Genomic DNA, 22,922 nt, shown 5'->3' with positions numbered 1-22,922 from the left:
AAGGAAGAAGAAAGCAAGGAAGCCATTGTTAGAGCTTGGTAGCTCGTGAGCTTTGAGAGAGAAAACTAAAGACTACATTTTATTAATTATGTTATTAACAAGAATAATACAAGCTTATGTATTTATACTAAGCTATGTACAAGTTAGTTTTCTAGTAACAAACTTCCTAAACTAATGAAAAAACTAACAACTTATACTAAAGTATATCCCTCAAAAAAAAAATTATACTAAAGTATAAGTTCCAACATCACCCCCATATTTAATAATGAAAAATAAGCTTTAAAGAGAAAGAAAATTACAATACTCGTCAATGTTGCACTTAGAATCTTCAATCTGAAAACATTGACGCCATTATATTGTCATACGGATTATTGATTTGGGAAGGAACAATACTACTTGAAATTGGATGGAGTAATAGAGAATGGCCGTTAAGTGGAAGGATTTGCTATTTTAATACGTAGTACGCAGTACTACATATTTTTGTTTGAGAGAAAACAAAATGAATCCGACAAAAATAATTACATTAAGCTTGCAAATTCTAAAATAAAAATTAAAAGTAAAAACAACACCGGTTCACTCTAAAAATAAAACTGAACCGGTTCAATAAAATTATGCAACAAAGTCAATATTTTAGCTAGTTTTGAAATTAAAATTTAAAAATAGCCATTTTGATAAATATATTTGCGAAAGTAGTGATTTTGGTAAAAGATCCGTTATGACGGTTGAGTATATATTTATATGATTGCATGCATGGTGGCAATGGGAGTCCAACTATTTTATCACACACTATGTGTATCATTTGTACGTGTGTCATTTTTTTTTAACTTGATAAATATAAATTGTACTTATTAAAATAAAAGTAAGTAGTTGACTGAGCAAACTAAGTACGAACATCAACCAATAAAAAGAACGGTACACAAATGATACCGTACAAATGATACTTCGTAGATGATCGATATTGACATGGATCTGAAACAAGGTATAACTTGTGAGGAAAAATACATTACTGGATTTGAGAAAACACAGGAGTATATCATATAAACATCAATTTAAATAGGCATGAAATAGTAAAGTGATGACAAGCTAGCAAATCGATGAGCTAGTTAATCATATCGACTGTGAGTAGTACTCCGTAATTAATTAGGAGAAGCAAAAGCAAGGAAGTGTGGGTTTGACTGTAGAAGTTGCATTTCTTTCTCCTCCAAAAACAACCATGCCTCAATTCCATCAGCAAAATCAGTTAGGAACATAAAATTCCTAAGTGTAGGAGGAGGATTGCTATAATCAGTCGGAAGTATCCATGCGGGCCTACCAAACCCAAAGTCTGCATCATTCAATCCAGTCCTACACCAGCTACTAAGCCTGTAGAGTCCCTCTTGATACTCCATTACACCTTCCGACTCAGCTTTGCGTTCTGACAATAAAATATCTGCTCCATTTTCACTTTGATAAACTTTAGTAATCTTTTCCTTGATGTAAGACAAGGATGAATGAATCACCTTAACAAGCTCTTGAAATCTGCTTCTTTTATCAGCCTTTGCCATTACGTTTGTGACGAGATTACCCATGGATCCACTTGGGAGTGGCGGGCTCATCCACTGCCGCATGTTTACTGTTACTGACAGCACTGTATTATTATTATTATTATTATTATTATTATTATTATTATTATTATTATTATTATTATTATTATTATTATTATTATTATTATTATTATTATTATTGTTGTTAACTTCCCCTGTTAAGCAATGGATTCCTGTTGCAGTATATGCAGCAGCCAAGGTCTGTTCCCAAAGTAGCCCCGCCACAGCTTCGAATCTGGTAGGCCTAGGAACAAGCTCACTAGCAGCCTTGGCCCTAAGATTGGTTAAAGAAACTGTGCTGAATGTAAAACTCTTGACCACAATGGTTGGATGTTGTAGTACGTTTAGTGTGTCCTTACTACAGAATTCAGGTACGAATACCTTTTCTACCATGGGAAGTGGAGGAAATGCCTTGACAATGGCATCAAAGTCAGGTTGAAGTTGAAGTAGATCCTTATGCTGGTTACTAGCACAGGCAGCCCAATGCTTAAAGAAGGTTCCTAAAGAGGATATGTCAAGGATTTTGTGGAGCATATAACAACCAATTACGAGTCCACCACAGAGAAATTTGTTGACCTGAATGGCCAAAGGGAGTAGCTCTGAGACAGGTCGAGGCCCAAGAGCTTGTAAATCTTTGGAAGGGAGGAACTTGTTAAGCAAATTTAGTTTATGAGGTGAGCTCATGAAAACCTTCAAATGGCAATCAACTTTAGTTTCAATCAAGGGTATGCCTTGGTTGTTGCAAGAAATGGTAGACTCGTCTAGAAATCGGCCTGCAAGAGGGTAGAAACGGTCTAGTGTTTGGCTAAGTGATATTTTAAGGGTGTTTATATCGATTCTTTGTTGTGTTGATGTGTAGAAAAGAAGTACCGGTATGTGAAAAGCAGGAAAGATTTGGTCCAGGAGGGAAAGAGTGTATGTTTTGGGATGCGAAGGTGGTGGAAGTGATGGCTTTATGGTTTCTATTGAAACTATTTCCACCTCTAATTTTAGTTGCCTCTCCATTATTAAGGAAACAACTGGTTTAATTTACTTAATTCTCACTAGATATTAGCCAACCTTAAATAAGATTCTCGGGGTGGACTTTGCTAATTACATGCCTTCATAATATTCATGGTAGGTAATACTCCGTATTAATTATTTCATAATCACATAATGAGACTTTTTTTTTATTTCATCGCTAAAACCTTAAAAAGAAGACCTAGATTACTTTAAAGACCAATTTTTTTCAATTACGTGTTCCACTGTTATGGTCTTTCCAATTCGTCGCCTTAGTTTAGTTTTTTTAAATTTCATTACATCTATATTCCTAATTAATTGTGGTTTTCATTTACTTTGTTTATAAACTAGCTAGTGCCAGTTTTATGGTCTTTCCAATTAGCCGCCCTAATTTGGTTTTGTTTAAAAAATTTCATTACATCTACATTCGTAATTAATTGTGGTTTTCATTTACTTTGTTTATAAACTAGTGCCAGTTTTATAATATTAGTGTAACTTTCATTTGAATATCTTAAATTATTGCTAAAAAATTGAATCAACTATACGTACAGGGCTTTAGGTGTATCCCCCAATCCGTGGACTATGGACCGTGGTGCACATAGAGCATGGTGTACCAAAAGAACATATGTGCATAAGAAAAAGAACATGACACTACGGCGAAAGAACATGCGATATAATATTTCACTTTTTTGTTATAAAAATAATATATTATTTTACTATTTAATAAAAACCTAAAAAAAAAAAAAATCATGTTATTTTCTCGTAACAAAATGTTCTTTCAATTATATACTAGTGTTCTTAAGGTGCACCATGCTCTATGTGCACCATGGTCCACCTTCTAAATTGCGGTGTATTCCCCTCACATGTTCAGAATTGTAAGGGGAAAGTGTGAAAATGTTTACCAATGGACATAAATATATCTTCTGATGCATATTTTTTTTTTATCTTTGTTAATCAAGAACTGCATGTATTGCACCAAAAGAAAAAGTTGTACAAGAGAAATTTAAGAGTAAAATTATTTCAAAGAGGATTTCAACATTTACAAGTATTGAAATTGATGGTTTGAATTAATAATTTTAGTTATAGGACAAAAAATATATACTTCGTATCTCATTTTCCTCCCTAATAACGTACAGCGGTTCATGTATGACCATATTTCAAGTAATTAACACGAACTTGTTAATTAATTAAAATATTTTAACAATATTTAATTTCAGTCATGCCCTAAAAAACATGGTCCTTTAATTTTTGTTTTTTTAAAAAAAATGTCCAGCTTGACGATACTGTTGAGCAAAATGTTGAAGCAAACCCTGCCTTATAAATACGGTATATGAATGTTATGGTTGTTGAAGCAAAATTGTAAAAAATAGAGACACAATAACAATTCCTACACATGGAAAAAATCCGTGAAATAAACGTGAGAATAGTATCTAGAGAAGCTGTGAAGCCCTCAATTCCGACGGCTTCTCATCTGAAAAACTTGAAAATGTGTTATACTGATCAGATGTTGCCTCTTGTCCCGCCCTTCCTGACCTCCGGTCTCGTGTTCTACACGAATACAAATGATGTTCCAGTTGATATTACTCGTTTAAAAACTAGTCTATCCAAAACACTTACTACTTTTTACCCTTTAGCTGGCCGAATCAAACAATCTACCATCAATTGCAACGATCAAGGTGTACCCTTTATTGAAACTCGGGTTAATTGCCCGTTATCCCTTGTGATCAACTCTCCTAAGATAGTTGACTTTGTCACCAAGTTTCTTCCCCCTCGAGATTCACTCGGCAGCCTAATTGGTTGTGATAACGATGAACTTGAACTGGAACTGGAACTCGTTCACCTTGCTATTCAAGTTAACGTTTTCACATGTGGTGGTGTTGCTATAGGATGGTATGATATCCACAAAGTTATGGATGGAACTTCTTCCGCAACTTTCTTTAAACACTGGGCAGCCCTTGCGAGGCAACAGTCGTACTGTTACGATGGTTTAACGCAAGCTAATTTTGATGCTGCAGTCACTGCCTTCCCTCCTTCGCCTAAAGCAGAGCTACTGAAGCTAGGGAATGACTACGATATTCACGACAACGGTCATGGATTGTCGGACTCCTCTACTGTGGTCAAGAGTTTTATCTTCACCAACAATTCTGTAACCAAGCTTAAGGATAAGGCTTCTAGCAAGCAGGTCCCTAACCCGACCCGCTATCAGGCCTTAGCTGGTTTTATCTGGGAGCAACTCCTGCTCATCTCATCAATGCACTATGAGCATAATAATACTGATACAATACTTCAAGTTACTGTTGACATGCGACCGTTCACGAACCCACCACTCCCTAGAGGTTCTATAGGCAATCTTATCAACACTGCGGTGGCACGTGCTCAAAATTCAACCAAACTCCCTCAACTAGTTCAAGAAATTCATGGAGTGGTTTCGAAGATGAAGGACGAGATTAATAAGTATCATGACGACGACAAACCCGCAGAGGCAGTACGAGAAAGTTGGGATAATCTGATAAACACATTATCAGAGTATAAGGATAGAGCCTACAAAGTTGTTAGTTGGTGTAAGCTTGGGTTCAATGATCTTGACTTCGGGTTCGGGAAACCACAGTGGATGGTTCCTACAGATGGGATCATGTCTCCCTTTCATAAAAATCTTATTATATTGACTGATTTTAAAGACTCAGATGGTGAAGGGATTGAAGCATGGTTCTTCTTGGAGGACAAAGATATGAACATTTTGGAGTCCAATCCTCAATTCCTAGCTTTTGCTTCTCCTCTTTAGACCAACTACTCTACAAAATATATAAACCTAAACATGCTGTTTGTAATACAAGTATTCGTTGGGATTAATTGTAATATTAATTTTGATTTATGGATGAAGATTTGTGTGGTGTTATAATACATTGATGCCAGTTTTACGTCTACAAATCGAATTTAATTCAATCTCTAAACTACAACAAATGGAAACACCTCTCGTTGAAGTTTGTATCAACATTGATGTGAAAGAGGGTATTCATCATTGTCATATCTCATCAACAACGATATTGGTTTTTCCAGATTATAATTTTGTTTGGTACTCCCTCCGTCCCGGAATACTTGACCTGTTTTCCTTATCGGGCCGTCCCTTAATACTTGACCTGTTTCTAAAAATGGAAATATTCTAACAATATTATATTATTTCTCACTCCACCCCTATTAACCCACCTACCCCCAACGCGCGGATGGTGCAGGGGCCTGCACGTAGATCTACGTGCACCTGCACCAAAACGCAAAAAACAAAAAAAAATACAAAAAGAACATAAGAAACTAAACAGAAAGAACATAATAGAGTAAACGAAAAGAACATTAACCAAAAGCGGAAAAGAACACTAATGTTAAAAAACTAAAGAAAATGTACAAAATTGAAAATAACATATTCTCTCTCCTGATACACTATAAAAAGAACAAATATTTTACAAAAAGAACATCATGTGAAAAATGCAACAGAAAAACAAAAAAAAAACATATTACCGATAATATTATAAAAAATTAAAAACAGTAAAAAAGTTAAAAAGTTAAAAAGAACACAAAATAATTAAAAAAAGAACACAAAATAATTAAAAAAAGAACAACAACTTTTTTAGAAAACACAAAGAATAAAATCAAAAGAAAAATAAAATAACAAAAACTCAAAAAAATTTAAGAAAAAGACAACAAAAAAAAGAACAAGAGAACAAAACACATGAAAAAGAACAACATGCATTTTCTTTTTCCTTATCAAACAAAAGAACGGAATGAAAGGGACGAAAAGAACAACAAATCTATGTTCTTTTATTAGTTGTATTTGTTCTTTTCAAACCACTTAGTGTTCTAATTAAAAAGACAAAAACGACGATATTTTGATGCACTTAAAACTAGATATATATTTTTATTTAAATGTATTTTTGTTCTTATCCAACGCATCAGATCTATGTTCTTTTATTAAGTGTTATTTGTTCTATTCAAACGATTTCATGTTCTAATTAAAAAAAGACGAAACGACGATTTTTTGATGCACTTAAAACTAAATCTATATTTTTTTTTTAAAGTATTTTTGTTCTTTTACCACGAATCAGACTATGTTCTTTTTTAAGTGTTATGTGTTCTTTTCAAACCATTATATGTTCTTTTTTTAACAATCTATGTACGTTGATATAAAAGAACAAACTATGTTGATTTAAAAGAACAAACTATGTTGATGCCACAGTAAAAGTAAAGTTGTGAAAAATACATTACAATTTTAAAAGAACATTAGAGGAAAGAAAAAGGAAACGTACCTTAAACACTTGATCAACATTTATCAGGAGCATCAATATCTTTTAATAAATCTTTAAAAACTGATCTCAATACTCGGAAAATATCACCCTCTGCAGATATTCTCTTGCTTCGAAAACTAGCCAAATTGAACTAGTGTTTTTCTTAATTGACTCATTTTTCAACCAAGGAGAAACATTCAGAAGGAATTTTAGAGAGAGAATAAGGAGAAAATATATTTTTTACTCTTTCACTCACCATCTCACTCTTTCTCTCTCAAAAAATCTCTCTTATGTTGAGAAAATATAAATCCTCTCCTCTTTCTCTCTCTAAAATGTATTTATAAAATGACTAATGGTTATGATTCAAAGTATAATTATTATATATATATAGTTGCTGAAAAATAGAAAATGAAAAAAATAGAAAGTAGAATCAAAGAATAACTGAGAAGGAGAAAGGAAAAATTCTTAAAGAGTGCATAATGAGAACTATGCACGTGTTTTTATTTTGTTCTTTTAACAGAATATTATAAAAAGAACAAATGAAAAGACTAAAAGAACAAATAGAGAGACTAAAAGAACAAGTCAAGTACCTTGTCCAACAATAATATATGATTCGGAATCATTATTTTCATCATTTTCATCATTCTGTTATGAATTATCAAGCACATTATTCATAATATCTGAAAAATAATAGGTTAACATGTATAAAAACAAGAAAAAGAACGTAACCAAAAGAACAAAGGATAAATAAAAAGTAAGAAGAAAAATAACACAATAAAATAAAAAGAACAAGTTATGAAACGCAAATGAAATTGAAAATAATAAAAAAGAAGAACACAATAGAATGAAAGAACAAATTATGAAACGCAAATGGTCTACTTTTCTACTATAATGAAACTGTTCTTTTAATACGAGCATAAAGAAACTGTTCTTTTGATACGAGCATATGTTCTTTTAATACGTAAAACTGTTCTTTTCTGGAAAAAAATCGTAATTATATAATCCAAATCTTCAAAATCAGCGATTTCAACGAAATCAGCGTGTTGTTCCATAATTTGATTCATTAAAATCATCAAAACCATCAAAACTCGATTATTACAAAAACAAAATCATCAAAACAATGAAATTAATCAAACACACGATTATTACAAAATCAAAATCATCAAAACTTAGAATTTATTATTTCAAAATTGAAAAATTACCTCCCAAAATCTGATTATCAGCTGCAGAATTCAGATTTGAAGAAGAAGAATCGATTTAATTTGATGTTGAAGCAGAAAAATCATCGAAATTTTGGGAATTTTCACCACTTTATCTCTCTAAGAACCATTTTAGAAAACCTAGTTCATACTTTCTCTCTCCTCTTCACAATTTGAGTTCAAAACATAAAATCTAGCAGAATATATATCGCAAGAAAAAAGCAAATCGAATAAAAAACGCGAAATACAGAGCTGAAAAGAACAGAGCCTTTAATGTTCTTTTGTTCAAGGGTATTGTTCTTTTGTTCAAGGAAAATGTTCTTTTGTTCCCGGGATTTAATGAAACACGCGCGTTTTATGTGTTTTTATGTCGTTTTGTTTCCGGTGCACCTAGAGCACGGTGCACACGCCTGCACCATCAAATTTGCGCCTACCCCTACTCCATACAAAAAATAATTAAAAATTCAACCCCTACTCTCCCCCAACCCCACCCCTTTACACATTTCCCACTAACTACATTAAAATAAAACCCCACTATCAACTACTACCTATTAAATTAAATAAGTCAATTCAAGTCCCTTAAACTCTGTGCCGGTCAAACCGGGTCGAGTATTCCGGGACGGAGGGAGTAAATTGTTATGTATTTATTAGTTTTGATTTCTATCGTATATGTCGTATGATTTTATTAAAGAAAAAAAAGTTGTAATGTGAACATAAATTTGTAATATAAGAATTGAAAGCTACAACATCAATGTGTTTTTTTTAACTTGAAGGAATTTGAGTTGATACTCCATGATAATCATCAGTATATACTAAATAAAACTAATAATTTATTTTTGGCAAAATAAGGTATCTATACCATGATAGTCATACTCCCTCCGTTCTTAAATATTAGTCTTGTTTTGACTTTTCAACTCGTTTCAACTTAATATTTAAACGTAAATATCTCTAAATACGGATGATAGAAAAATATAAAAAGTTGATATTGTTAAACTACACATTAAGACGAACAAAATAAGATCTCACATGGATATGTTTTGATGTACGTATTGGAAAGAAATTAGAAGATTCTCTTCAATTGCGAATAGTGTCAAGATTCCAAAAGACACTAATATTCAAGAACATAGGGAGTACGTTGTATTCAGTGCATTTGATCTTTGTCCAAAAACCAAAAAAAATAGTACAAAATTACAACTTGTTAAAAAAAATTAAACCAAAAAATTAGATCTCATCAAAAACGATTGTGGTTTCGTCGGATTAAAATTTCGTTTGATCTAAATTATTTTGTATTTATTAATTCTGATTTCTATTGTAGATGTCGTATATATATTATTAAAGCGCGCGGAGTGATGGGTAACGAGAGGTTAGCAAATCCTCAATACTACCCTCTTAGATATGCCACGTCATAATCACTCAAAAGGCAATTAATTAATTCACATCTTCAATCACACATCAATCAAGCAAGAAAAAAGGAGAAAAAAAATTAAAAGGAAATTTAAATATAAAAAATTTAATATAACACAATTATTCAATTATTCAAATTTAATATAACACAATTATTCAAATTTACATATCTTAAATAGTTATAATCTAACTTAATAAAAATCAAAATTTCCGAAATAAGCATAAAAAATCAACAATAGGAATGTAATTTCATAAATACACCTAAAATAAGTAATACATATAAAAAGTAAAAAGAACAAGTACGTAGGAAATGATACACGCTATACAGAGTAGGGAAGAAATTAAATAATATAATTTCAATCTCCATTATACATACTAAAATCCTAATAAATAGAGATTTTAAATACTAAAATCCTAATAAATAGACATTTTAAATACTACAATCCTAATAAATAGAGATTTTAAATGAGAAAATTGGTTTTGTTAGAATTTTGAAATACACTATAAAATTATCTTCCAAAATCTCTGGTTCAATCCCCAACAAATGACAATGTCCATCAAAACCACACAATTAAAGAAACATAACATAGATTGAAATTTGAAATTTGACAATTAAATTTAGAGGGTAAACCATTCCCATAACATGGAATAAAAAAATACGTAGTATAAGGATCCTTTAAAAAATAAGTTTGGAGGATTATAAAAAATCAAGTTCATAAAGACAAAAAATTATGAAGCAATCGACAAAATATTTACGTAAGCATCATATGAATTCATTTACTTTTATTCTACGTGTTTCACAAGAAGAAAATGAAGAAATGTGGGTGGCGACTCACAACAATCATGTGAATTAGATGAGAAGAATAACTTGACTGAGATAAGAAGAATAACTTTATTATTATGACCAGGGGCGGATCCAGGAATTTATAAATGTGGGTCCAATTTTTTTTTTGGTTTGCTTTCTAATTTCTCATATTTCCTCTTTTTAGGGGGTTAATGTTGAGAGGTAAGTAGACAAAATATTAAAAACGTTATAATAAAATACGTGGATGATTTATGATCTTTAACTTTGGTTTTTCATAACAATAAAACTCAACACTTAGTTCAAATTACAACAATAATTTAGCGCAATTTCAATTTAAAATTAAAAAAACGAGTTTATCATAATTTGAAAGAGATTTACTTTATTACAATAATTGTTACTGAACAAGTAGTACACAAAAACACTAATAAGAAAAAGGAACATCATTCTTAACGCTTATGGGGCATTATGCTATTATATACGAAGGAATTAATTAAGTCTCTAAGTCTAAGAAACATACAACTATAAGTCTATAAAAGTGGAGTATAAAAATACATTATTAGAAGTATATGTTATGGAAATTGCAAAACCTTTTTGAAGAAAAAATAACAATCCTTTTTTTTTTCTTCGTAAAAGCAAAATCATGAACCATTATAGGAAAAAAAAAAAAAAAAAAAAAGGATGACGGAAAAACGACTTGTAAAAGGATAAGGAGAAAAAGTAAAAAGGGGATAAAAAATCATATTTAGCCTCCCATTAAGAGGATTCGAACCTAGGTTGCATGTGTGACATAGGATTCAAGTAACCATTATGCTACAAGTATATCTCCTTGTCACTAATGTAAGTTAATTAAAAATAACTTAAATATTTCAAGTGCAATTAATTACCCAATATCAATTTTACAGTTTTTTTTCAAAAATAATGGGGGTCCCTTTGGACCCCTCGGTGTCTATATAGGTCCGCCTCTGATTATGACAGGGCATCCGCAAATTAAAATTAACCACATAATCATTTTCGAAGTTTTTATTTGGGCCATCATGATATTCTGGAAATGTTCTTTATTTCTCCTAATTAGTTTTTTAATTTGATTTTTATGTTTATCCAAACATTATACAGAGTATTCATATCCATTGTGATGTTGGTTCTCTATAAACATTATTAGTTATTATACAGAGTATTGATTATAAATTTAGTTATCCCGTGCATTAGCACGGGCACATACTAGTGTCACCTTGGAAAAAAAAATTGTAATGTACGTGAACATAAATTTGTAATAGAAGAAAGCTACAACATCAATGTTTTTTTTTTCTTTTTACTTAGAAGTGAATTTCAGTTGATACTCCATGATAATCATCTATACTAAATAAAACTAATAATTTATTTTTGGCAAAATAAGGTATCTATACCATGATAGTGATATGTTGTATTGAGTGCATTTGATCTTTGTCCAAAAACCAAAAAAAAAAAAAAAAAAAAAATCAAAATTTCAACTTGTTAATAATTTTGTATCGATTAGTTGTTTAACAAGAAACGCAAAACTTTAATAATTAGTTTTAACGTTATATGTTATAATAATATAATGAATAATGATGATATATAATTAATTAGTAGTATCTACGTACGTAGGACGAAGTAATTTAGAAAGAAATAGCCGGTGAGACAAAAATAGGCTTCATCCTTTATATGAAATACATAGATAAGTTCGAAAATAGAAAATAAAACCTACTCTCTAACTTTATACTAGTTCAATCTCAGTTTCAAGTAAATTTGGTGACTAGATTTCAAGATAGACGATTAGCCGAATGATATATGATGACACTCATCCTCAAAAAGAGCGTAAACTCGAAACCTGACACTACAAAAACTACAATACAAGGAGCGATTTCCTTCAATATTGTTTGATGATTCGTAAATTCCCAAAATATGCTACTTTTTTACTTATTTCCCACTCTACCGTCCACGTCAGCAAGAAAGTCGGTCTAATTTTTTTATAAAATCTACAATAAACCGCTATCTGAAACAGCGGTTTAAAGAGGTAAACCGCTATCTGAAATAGCGGCTTATAAAACCACGCGGTTTTATAAAGTTTTGTTTTAAAAGGAACCGTTATCTCAGATAGCGGTCTATACCATTGAACCGCCATCTGAGATAGCGGTTTGCTTTAAAACAAAACCGCCATCTCAGATGGCGGTTCAACGCTGAACCGGAAAAAAAAAAAAAAAAAAAAGAATTTTCTTTCTCCCTTGCTAACGTGGACGGTATGGTGGAAATGAAGTTAGAAAGTAACGTATTTTGAGAATTATTGGATCTTTATGCAATATTGAAGGAAATCGCTCCAATACAAGTGTAAATGAAATTAAAATTAAAAAAATTAACCTAAACCTAAACCACAAACAAAAAAGTAAAATAAAATGAAACTTTACAAAATACTTCGTATACAAAAAGATTTGCAATTTAATTACAACTGATTCACAAACCAGGCAAATATGTCAAAAATGGCTCATTTGTGTCGGAGAAACCGGCAAATCCGCTCCGGAGTGTTACGAGCAGCGACGTGAATCATGATGATATATATTATTATTACTCCATATAATCTAGTACGTTTCGAAAAAATAAGGTTGGTGATAAAATTGACATCTAATTAAAGATATTCTCATCGTACTAATCACGACCAACGAGTTGTTTTCTAATACGAAATTATGAAGTCCTACCTTCGTTTTTAAATAGCTGTATTATTTTATTTATTTGTCTTACTTTGAATATAAGAAATAAAGTTGACTTTGTCATTGAAGACAAAGTTTCTATTGAATGAGCAGTGATCAACTTTCCCCTCAAAAAAAGAATATAAGAAATAAAAAAGTCCCAGTATAAAACTTGCGGCATGATCTAGATGTACATTGTCTTGTCAAGTAGAGCAAACGTAAGCTAAGATCGAGGGTTTAAGCGAGAAAACACCCTTCGATGCTTAAGTTAGTAAACAAGTCAAATGTATTTAAAGAGAGAAAGTAGAGAGGGATAAGAGCAAGTATAAGTGATGGATGCGTACCCAAGTAAACGAGGGAGAAAGTATTTATAGGCGTACTATTCAGTACTTTGGTTTACTCAAATGTCACAACGTGTGTGGCGGTGATGTACTTTCTATTTATCATCTTACCTAACGACACGCCTATATTGTCGCTTTGCTAGGCTCTGGCCTTAAGACCTTTGGTCTGGGCGATAAGTCTGACCTTTGATCCACCCACTACAAGAAATTGATTAATTCCCGACCGCCAAAAGTGGTTGGTAAAATACGAAAAACGGTTGGTAAATTTTTTAGCGACCGCCAACGGTCGTAAAAGGGCGGTCAGTGTTCACCTGGACGGTAATTAAGAAAACTCCAACTGGGAAGCGGTCGCTAATATTTACCGTCTGAAATAGCGACTACAAAGCAGTCGCTAATTTAGTGACCGTCTCAGCAGTCACTAATTTAGTGACCGTCAAGGCAGTCGCTAATTTAGTGACCGCCTAAGCGGTCACTAAATTACCGATAGCTAAAGCGGTTGCTAAATTACTGACCGACTACATAGGTGGTCGGTATTTTACCGTCTATAAATGCGGTCGGTAATTTGAAATTTTGTTAATAAAAAAAAAAGCATGCTAGACGCAATGCTATATAACCAAAATAACTACTGCTTTCGAACTACGCTATATCAACCAAAAAATTTAATCACTAAAAATAAATGTTTAATAAATTAAATAACCAATATAATTACATCCAAAAAATTAAGAAATCTAACTTAATTTACAACCACCTAAATTAAACAAAATCACCAAGAAGATTGACATTTTGCCTCAGAATCCTTAAATAAGGGAATTCTTCCATAAGAAAAGGGTAGTTGATATGTGCCCAAAGAAACGCCTAAGCTGCAACAATAGAACCTGAACGGAGACGCTATCGTCGACGTGATTTCTCGCCCCCAATCACCACGGCCCTAATTCACAAAAACCAAATTCAACCAAAAACATAACAATTTCTATCAAATTCCAACAATTACAAAAATCATGCGAAATTCATAATAAAAAAAATCATCAACCAAGATCAAATAGATAAAATAAAAATAATAAGTTCAACCAACCTTTCGAAATCTCCATGGGCAAACGAAAAGAGATGAAGAGGACAAATCTCCAAAGACCAACCTTTCAAAAATCAACACAAACACCCAAACTTGTTCTTCTTGTAAGTTTTTATTTATATTGTTTTGATTTTGTTATTTATTATTGTGTTTTGTATGGTTGAGAAGAGAATGAGAGAGAAGTAACAAGAAATGAATAAATGGAGATGAGAGTCTGAGAGGATGAGAGAATCAGAGAGAATAAGATGGAGGTAAGGTGAGAGAAAGATGGGGGATCCAGAGAAAGGGGGAGGAGACAAGTGAGAGAAAGAGATGAGGTAGGTGAGAGAAGACTTTGAGCGGCTGTGAGAAAGAGGCAGGCAAGGGTTTGTTTTAGGGTTTGTTTAGTGAAGAGCAATCGACAATTTTTTTTGGAAAAGTGGCTACTTTACCAATCGTTATTGTAGTTGGTAAATGACCTTTTACCGACTACTAATTAAGCGGTCGTTAAATAATTATTTACCGACTGCTTTGGTGGACGGTAAATAATTTTTTACCGACTACTTACTTGTCAGTCGTTAAATAACTTTTTACCGACTGCTTGGGCGGTTGGTAAATAATTTTTTACCGACTACCTGTTGTTCGGTCGGAAAATCTCTTTTTACCGACTATTGTATGAGCGGTCGGTAAAAAGATTGCTGGCTTCACCCAATTCGTTGGTCGAGTAATCCCCTGTTGCTCCGTGCATTTTTTTTTTCTTTTTCCGAATGTACAATGAGGAGTTCAGTTGGTCGACTAAACCCAATTCAATAATTGAAGATGCTACAAATTTTTTTTGAAATAAATAACGACCGCTAATACCGGTCGGATTTATTCAATAAGCGGTTGGTAAAATTTTAAATATATTTTGGAACTAATCAGATTTTTACTGACTATTAAGTAGTCGAAAAGCTTAGAAAAGCAGTCGTTAATTTGTTGACTGCTTTAGAAGCGGTCGGTAAATTTAAAAAATAACGACCGCTTCTATATCGGTCGATAAATTACCGACTGCTTTATTTTTGGTTGGTAAATTTAGTTTTACCAACCACTTTAATGGCGGTCGGTAAATATGGTCGGTAATCAAGCGATTTCTTGTAGTGACCTATTTGTTTCTTTTACACGCAAAGGCTACACATACCCTGGGGTATGTGCGTGGGCCCTTACACACCCTATTCTTTGATTGGTTTATTATTGGTCCCATCCCTAAATAAAACTCTTTTTCCTCCAAAATGAAATTTCTTTAAGCTAATTTGGACCAATAAAAGACTAGGGTATGTGGGTCCTACATACCTCTGGGGTATGTGTATCATCTCCCTCTTTGACAAGTTTATCCGTTTATAGACCTGACATTACTTTTGAGTGACACGATTCGGACTGGCACATTAAATGGGTCTCAGACCATCTCTTATACAACCCCGTACAAAAAGCAAATATTATTACTCCGTATAATTTTTCAATGAATTTTTTAAAAAATAATATCAACTTTTCATAATTTTTAGTAATATAAATACACAATTATATGTTTTTTTTTTATAGAACACAATTATATGTATTGGTGGTCAAAGTTATACTTCCTCCGTCTTTTAATACTCGCAACGTTTGGACTTTTGTCACTATTCATATAATCTACTTTGACTATTCACAGTGTTTTTTATGTAAGATAAAACATAGTCATGTGGGATCTTGTTAGATTCGTCTCAATGTGTATTTTCAAAATATCAACTTTTTATAATTTTTGCATAAAAAGAATTTAAGATATAAATGATCAAAGTTGTGCATTGGCATGCGTGAAACTAACAACCGTTGCGAGTATTAAAAGACGGAGGAAGTATGTCGTTAAACATGAAAATTAAAATGGTGTAACTATTTTGAAATGCAAGAAATAGTTATCTATAGTTTAGTTTAATACCAATTGAGGTTGACATGAGTGGTTAAGGGGTTCTTGCTCCTTAACCAAGGTCTCGGGTTCGAGCCTTGTGAATGGAAAAAACCTCAATTGGGAGGGATGTTGTCCATCGAGGTACCCATAAAACTCTCGCGGGAGATTAGTCTACTCGCCGAAAGCGGTGGGAACTCCTCGTAGTAGAAAAAAAAAATTAATTTAATTTAATAGACGTCTAATTGCAAACATTAACATCGTACGTACTACTGAACACGAGATTCACGACGAATATTATGATGTCATCGAGCTAATCACGATATTATTATAAAAAGAGTACAAGTTAAGATGTGTGGTTAGCTTACAAGTTAACATCTGCATTATATTTATTATCAGGTACGGAGTAATGAATTAGTATGATTGCTAGGGATGTCAAATCGGATTAACGGATCGGGTTTGGGTTGGACTCATCGGATTCGGGTTGAAATGGATCGGATCGGAACGGATTAATTTGGCTAACGGGTTGAATCAGATCGGATTGAAAACTTAACGGGTTGGATTGGGTCGGATTTTTTATGCACGGGTTCATATCGGATCGGGTTGTAAACGGGTCGGATTGTAGTCGGGTACGTTGGGTCGGATCGGATCGGATTAGAACATGACGGATTATTAACGTGTTTACCTGGACTATAACGGGGTCGGATTCATATCGGGTCGGATTCATATCGGATCGGATTTATCGGGTAACGGAATAACATGGATCGGATCAGATTATTATCGGATCGGGTTATTCGATAGCGGGTTGGAATCCGAGTCGGGTCCATTTGGTTCCAAATTATATAATTATAATATCGATGACTTAATTAGGAGACAAAAACGATAACTAACTTTTAAAAGTAATAAGAATTTAAGATTGATAATATAAGTTATTGAGTATATATAGTATATAACTTAGTTTAATACTACATCCGTTCCTAAAAGTTCTTTACGCCTTAAATATACATCAATTACAAGTCTCATTTGAGTAGAGTATTTAAAGGGAGAATGAAGTACAAGTACACCGTATAACTAATACACTTAATTGGTACTGCAATATAATTAATGTTCTCTTATGGGTCGTGAACGGTTTGGGTTAAACGGGTTCAGATCGAAATTGGTTCGGCTTATACGGGTCATGGGTTGAAACCGTGCGGAATAAACGGGTCATGGGTTGAAACAATTCGGATTAAACGGGTCAAGGATTACAAACGGATCGGATTATACGGATTTTCCTCGGGTTGGAACGGATTCGGGTTCAAACGGATCGGATCATAAACGGGTTTCGGATCGCTTCGGTTCGGTTTAAACGGATTAGGATTGTCACGGATCGTTTTGTTATCGGATTCGGATCTTAATTGGATCAATATTAACGGATTGGGTCGGATTTGGGTTGAATATAATCGGACCGGATCGGATTCTAAATGATCGGACAAACCCATCGAGTTCACTGGGTCGGAGGGAGTATAATCTATGAATAAAGAAGCTTCTTTTCCAGTAGATATAATCACAAGCTATATCCAAATCTATTACAAGATAAACCTAAAATTGATTGAATATATTGTTCAGATCAAGGGCTAGGAAGATCCTAAAATCATAAAAAATGATCTTCATATCCTAAAAGCCAAAAAAAATATCCAGCTGCAAATCCTAAAATCCCTATCTTCACATTGCATATGCTATATGCACTGGAAACTCTTCAGATATACTGAGGAGGGTTATTAGTTCCCAATTAACGAATATGGGAGGAGGGTACAGGGACTCCACTTTGCAGGTATGTCTTACATAGAAGAAGGCTTCGTTTTACATGGTTGAGATATCTCTGTTGTCACATGTTCGAATCTGGGTTCAAGCATATAATACTATATTACACGATAGTATTGATTGATGACATTATAAAATATTTAGCAATTAACCTATTAAGTTATGGTCCATAGATTTTGTCAAGATCAACTACTTGAATGCAGTTATAAATTGTCTAGCTCTTGTTTGATAGCTTCTTTCAAAATTTAGTCATAGTTCAGAATTAAGTTGATCTCCTTTTAAAACTGTAAACACATGTTATGCTGTTACACAGTCACAATTAGTAGTTCTTTATGAATCATTTCCTGGTATGCAGTCACCCTAATCTTCCCCTCACTAATCTTTTGCATTTGGCTTTGTGAAGGTGTGAAAGATGGAATCTGAACGTGTTTACCTCGATGAGTTGAATGCTAACAGAAAGGGCTACACAGTGAAGGTTAAGGTCATAGAAAAGGGCGAGCTAAGGTGTCTCCGAATAAGGGAGTGTTGTATCTGTCAATGCTTCTGGAAGATGATAAGGTATACCTATATAAAAGTCAAGGCTTAAAAGTCCAACTTTGGTTTTGCAACATTTTTTTCATGCACTTCACGCATATTTAGTCCTACAAATGAAAGCATGCTCTAAATACATAACATCAAATATATACTACATATCATCTCTCCCACTTAAAACGATATGCGATGAACGGAATGTGTCCTGAAATTGATGGTTGTGGTCGTCAATTCCCGTCCAATTTTGTTTTGCTTAGAAATTGTGTAACTAAAAGTAACATTTGCTTGGCTGTACTGTTACATGAAATCGAATTAAGTGTCTGAGTTGATCAGGGCCTTTTATTCCCTAAATTAAATATACAGGTTAAAGGTTAATTGCAAGCAGAAAACACCTTTTAGTTTGATAAATACACAAGTCTCCCCATATACTCCCTAAATCAGTGTTAATAGTTTATCACCTAACAGAAATTCTTGAATCAGACAACTTTTGTTAATAAAGGCCTTACCAAACTAAGTGTGGTTTCTAAGAAATATTTATAATTTCAAACAAGAAACTTTTTTTTTCAGATATTACTCTGTGCACAAATTAATAAATTATTATAACAAGTATTTTATTTATGGTGATTTTCAGGTTATATGTAACTTTGTTTATTACAAAGCCATCTTGTGTTATTCTTTGCATATAAAACAGAGATGTATTGAGGTCCTAATCCCGAGTATGACAACTTGTTGATATCAGTTTGTATTTAGGATCCAGTGAAAGCATCAGGTTGTTGTCTAACCTCGTTGTGTGATGAAAAGTTGAAAACTGATTTCTTTGCAGGGTAGATGGCAAGCGTGGGAGTTATGGTTAATTCTTTAAGTTACTGCAACATGTACTTATAACATGTATCCTAATCGTTATGTGATTTTGTTCTAATATTCAAGGACAGTTTCCTCAGGGTAACAAAATGTGAGGCGCATTGTTTGGAGATCAAGCTGATGGGTACGAGGATGCATTTGCATATAAGGGAGAGTATGAGATAGTTAATGCACCAATCAAGGCCATAGATGAAAGGTGGAAAATGAGCCCAGAAGAACTCAACTATCAAATGATCACCGGCCAACAGACTGTGATCCAACCCGTGGATGGTGAAGAGGGCATGTGATGCCAAACTACCACCAGTGCCTAGCCTCAATTCCAAGAGATTTTTAAGTAGAAGCCCCCCTGTCCTTTTGGAAGTATGTTTAATTTGGGTATGTTCGACTTTTGTGATGGTTTAAAACAGATGTGAACAAGACATTGTCATGTTTGTCAATCTCGAATATGTCTGGATTGGCTAAAGACGAGTACAAAGCTTGTTTTTAACCGACTAATCAAGGTTGCAGATAAGCTTCAAGAGTATATTGTTTCTTATAGCTGTATTTATTTTGTAGCTCATTAGTGAAGTTGACATTTCATACAAATTAGAGTTGTTTTATGGCTATGTTAGCTTGATTTGATTTGATTGGCTTGGCCGACCACCCTATATGATTTTCTTTTGTCGGCTAGCCTATTGAACAATAACAAAAACACAACAGAACCAACCTTTGTCCGGCTCAAACTTCCCTATGATTAACTCTACTGCAACTAACTGTGATTCTTCAAAAAATTTAGACTAATTCAATGAAAATGTGATTGAGAGTAGATATTGACGGTATGGAAACCAGAAATTGTCGACATTCCTCTGTTTTGTAATAAGGATTAGTTATTGTAATGAAGAGAAAGGATGAGAATTGGTTGAAATTGAAAACGAAAAGTTTTAATACCCAATGTAACTAGACTTAAGATATCCTTGTATAATTTCTTGCTTTTTTTGTCTATTGTGTTTGATTTGGAAAATAAAAAATCATCACTTATTTTTATCGCGCGCGGTCCCTATCCTAGTGTATTTAAAGAGAGAAAGTAGAGAGGGATAAGAGCAAGTACGAGTTATGAATGCGTCCCCCAGTAAACAAGGGAGAAAGTATTTATAGGCGTACTATTCAGTACTTTGGGTTACTCAAATGTCACAACGTGTGTGACGGTAATGTACTTTCTATTGATCATCTTACCTAACGACGCGCCTCTATTGTTGCTTTGCTAGGCTCTGGCCTTAAGACCTTTGGTCTAGGCGATAGGTCTGACCTTTGATCCAGCTATTTGTTTTTTTGACAGGTTTATGAACCTGACATTACTTTTGGGTGACACGATTCGGACTGGCACATTAAATGGGTCTTAGATAGACCTGTCAAACGGGTCGGTCGGGTCGGGTTGTAAAAAATTATTTTCGGGTTCGGGTTGAATCGGGTCGGTCACTTTCGGGTTCGGGTTTATAAATGCTTGTTCAAGACCCAGAACTTTCGGGTTCGGGTCGACCCAACGGGTTGAGAGATTTTAAAACGCGCATTATATTTTCATTAATTTAGGTAATAAATATACAAAATATGAGCAAAAATTAACAAAAAGTTTATATTTAGTCAAATTCAACCATATAATGGCGTATAATTCAAATTAAAATTATATTACACACAACAATAGTAAAAACAACCTGTTTATTATGCTTTAATTTTCTCATAATCTCATTTTTTAGTATAAATACAATGATTTTCAATCGTTCGGGTCCTAAACGGGTTCGGTCGGGTTTTGACCCATTACATTTCGGGTTGCTCGGGTTCGGATAAAATCGGGTTACGGGTCACAAAATCTTGTTCAGGACCCATTATTTTCGGGTCGGGTTCGGGTCGGTTTTCGGGTCGGTTTTCGGGTCGGGTCCATTTTTGACAGGTCTAGTCTCAGACCATCTCTTATACAACCCCGTACAAAAAGCAAATATTATTACTCTGTATGTAATATTATCTTTCTGCTTTCCTAAACGAGCGTCCCAAAATTATTTTCATGTTTCTAATTTTGGCTACTAAGGTCCCCACTTTCTCATGTACTATATTAATTAAAATTGTATTGAAAACCCCACCCATGTACTATATTTCACTTTTCCCATGTACTATATTATCTTTCACATGTAGTTTATTCCACTTTTCCATACAACTCAATCATCATTTGTACTTTATTCCACTTTTTCATGTACTATATTCCACTTTTCTTAAAATCCGTGTTTTTGGTCAAACAGGAAGATAATTATGGGACGGATGGAGTATAATTTTTCAATGATTTTTTTTTAAAATAATATCAACTTTTCATAATTTTTAATAATATAAATACACAATTATATGTATTGGTTGTCAAAGTTATATGTCGTTAAACATGAAAATTAAAATGGTGTAACTGTTTTCAAATGCAGGAAATAGTGATCTATAGTTTAGTTTAATACCAATTGAGATTGGCATGAGTGGTTAAGGGGTTCTTGCTCCTTAACCAAGGTCTCGGGTTCGATCCTTGATAATGGAAAAAACCTCAAATGGGAGGGATGCTGCCCATCGAGGTACTCATTCAAACTCCCACGGGGAGATTAATCCACTCGTCGAAGGCCGTGGGAACTCCTCGTAGTAGCAAAAAAAAAATAGTTTAGTTTAATTAAATAGACGTCTAATTATAAAAATTAACATCGTACGTAGTACTAAACACGAGATTCGCAGGGACGGGTCAAACTCGGGTCTGATAATTAACCTATAAATTTTAATTATTTTATATTCTAAAAAATTTTGTTTAACTTATTTTAGAGTTAAAAATTTCAGTATCTAGCAATAAATAATTAAAATAGATTATCGTTGAAGTTAATATTTGGTCGTGTCAGGATAACTCGGGTAAATCGGGTAGCGGGTTGTCACAGATCGGGTCAATAGCAGGTTTCATCGAGTTACAATCGGTTTCGGGTTGATATCGGGTCGGGTATCGAATCGGGTTCGGGTCATTGTTCAGTCAGGTCAGTTCGGTTATTGGTCATTTTTCGGGTCGGGTGTCGGGTTCGGGTTCGGGTGTTACAACATCGGGTTAAAATCGGTTATCGGTTTTTTCGGGTCGGGTACAGGTCGGGTTTCGGATTACCTGATTTACCGTAATTTCGGGTCATGGTCGATTACGGGTTCGGTCGATTCAGGCCGGTTTTCAGGTCGGATCAGTTTTTGACATCTCTAGATTCGCGACGAATATTATGATGTCACTGAACTAATCACGATATTATTATAAAAAGAGTACAAGTTAAGATTTTTGGTTAGCTTACAAGTTAACATCTGCAATATACTCCGTATTTATTATTAGGTACGGAGTAATGAATTAGTATGATTGCTACCTGAGAAGGGCCTATTATGGCCACCCGAATTTAGTGGAGTGATCAATAACAAATTAACCATTAGTCCTTAGGTA

The 22,922-nt window shown here is 33.5% G+C and overlaps 2 protein-coding genes and 2 long non-coding RNA genes across 4 annotated transcripts; 2 read left to right on the top strand and 2 right to left on the bottom strand.

Moving 5' to 3' along the window:
• Nucleotides 1-986: 986 nt before the first annotated feature.
• On the bottom strand, nucleotides 987-2,633 carry LOC110791107 (stemmadenine O-acetyltransferase-like). The gene has a single exon (XM_021995862.2). The coding sequence runs from the start codon at nucleotides 2,586-2,588 to the stop codon at nucleotides 1,137-1,139; it is 1,452 nt and encodes a 483-aa protein (XP_021851554.2). The 5' UTR covers nucleotides 2,589-2,633; the 3' UTR covers nucleotides 987-1,136.
• A 1,281-nt stretch (nucleotides 2,634-3,914) lies between these two features.
• Nucleotides 3,915-5,575, top strand: LOC110791106 (stemmadenine O-acetyltransferase-like). The gene has a single exon (XM_021995861.2). It carries the CDS (start codon nucleotides 3,976-3,978, stop codon nucleotides 5,362-5,364), a length of 1,389 nt encoding a protein of 462 aa, XP_021851553.1. The 5' UTR covers nucleotides 3,915-3,975; the 3' UTR covers nucleotides 5,365-5,575.
• Nucleotides 5,576-13,950: 8,375 nt separating this feature from the next.
• On the bottom strand, nucleotides 13,951-15,489 carry LOC130470712 (uncharacterized). Its single transcript, XR_008931434.1, has 2 exons — nucleotides 14,377-15,489; nucleotides 13,951-14,232 (listed from the first exon to the last, which is right to left on the bottom strand). It is a non-coding gene; the product is annotated as an uncharacterized lncRNA (long non-coding RNA).
• Nucleotides 15,490-17,804: 2,315 nt separating this feature from the next.
• On the top strand, nucleotides 17,805-20,109 carry LOC110791105 (uncharacterized). Its single transcript, XR_002534012.2, has 3 exons — nucleotides 17,805-18,080; nucleotides 18,474-18,628; nucleotides 19,534-20,109. It is a non-coding gene; the product is annotated as an uncharacterized lncRNA (long non-coding RNA).
• Nucleotides 20,110-22,922: the final 2,813 nt, after the last annotated feature.

Source organism: Spinacia oleracea, chromosome 3, assembly GCF_020520425.1.
Source record: "Spinacia oleracea cultivar Varoflay chromosome 3, BTI_SOV_V1, whole genome shotgun sequence".
Classification (NCBI taxonomy): Eukaryota; Viridiplantae; Streptophyta; class Magnoliopsida; order Caryophyllales; family Amaranthaceae; genus Spinacia; species Spinacia oleracea.
This window is presented reverse-complemented; position numbering and strand designations above follow the sequence as displayed.

Coding starts and splice junctions, on each gene's coding strand:
- LOC110791107 (XM_021995862.2), bottom strand. CDS start 2,588: ATGGAGAGGCAACTAAAATTAGAGGTGGAAATAGTTTCAATAGAAACC.
- LOC110791106 (XM_021995861.2), top strand. CDS start 3,976: ATGGAAAAAATCCGTGAAATAAACGTGAGAATAGTATCTAGAGAAGCT.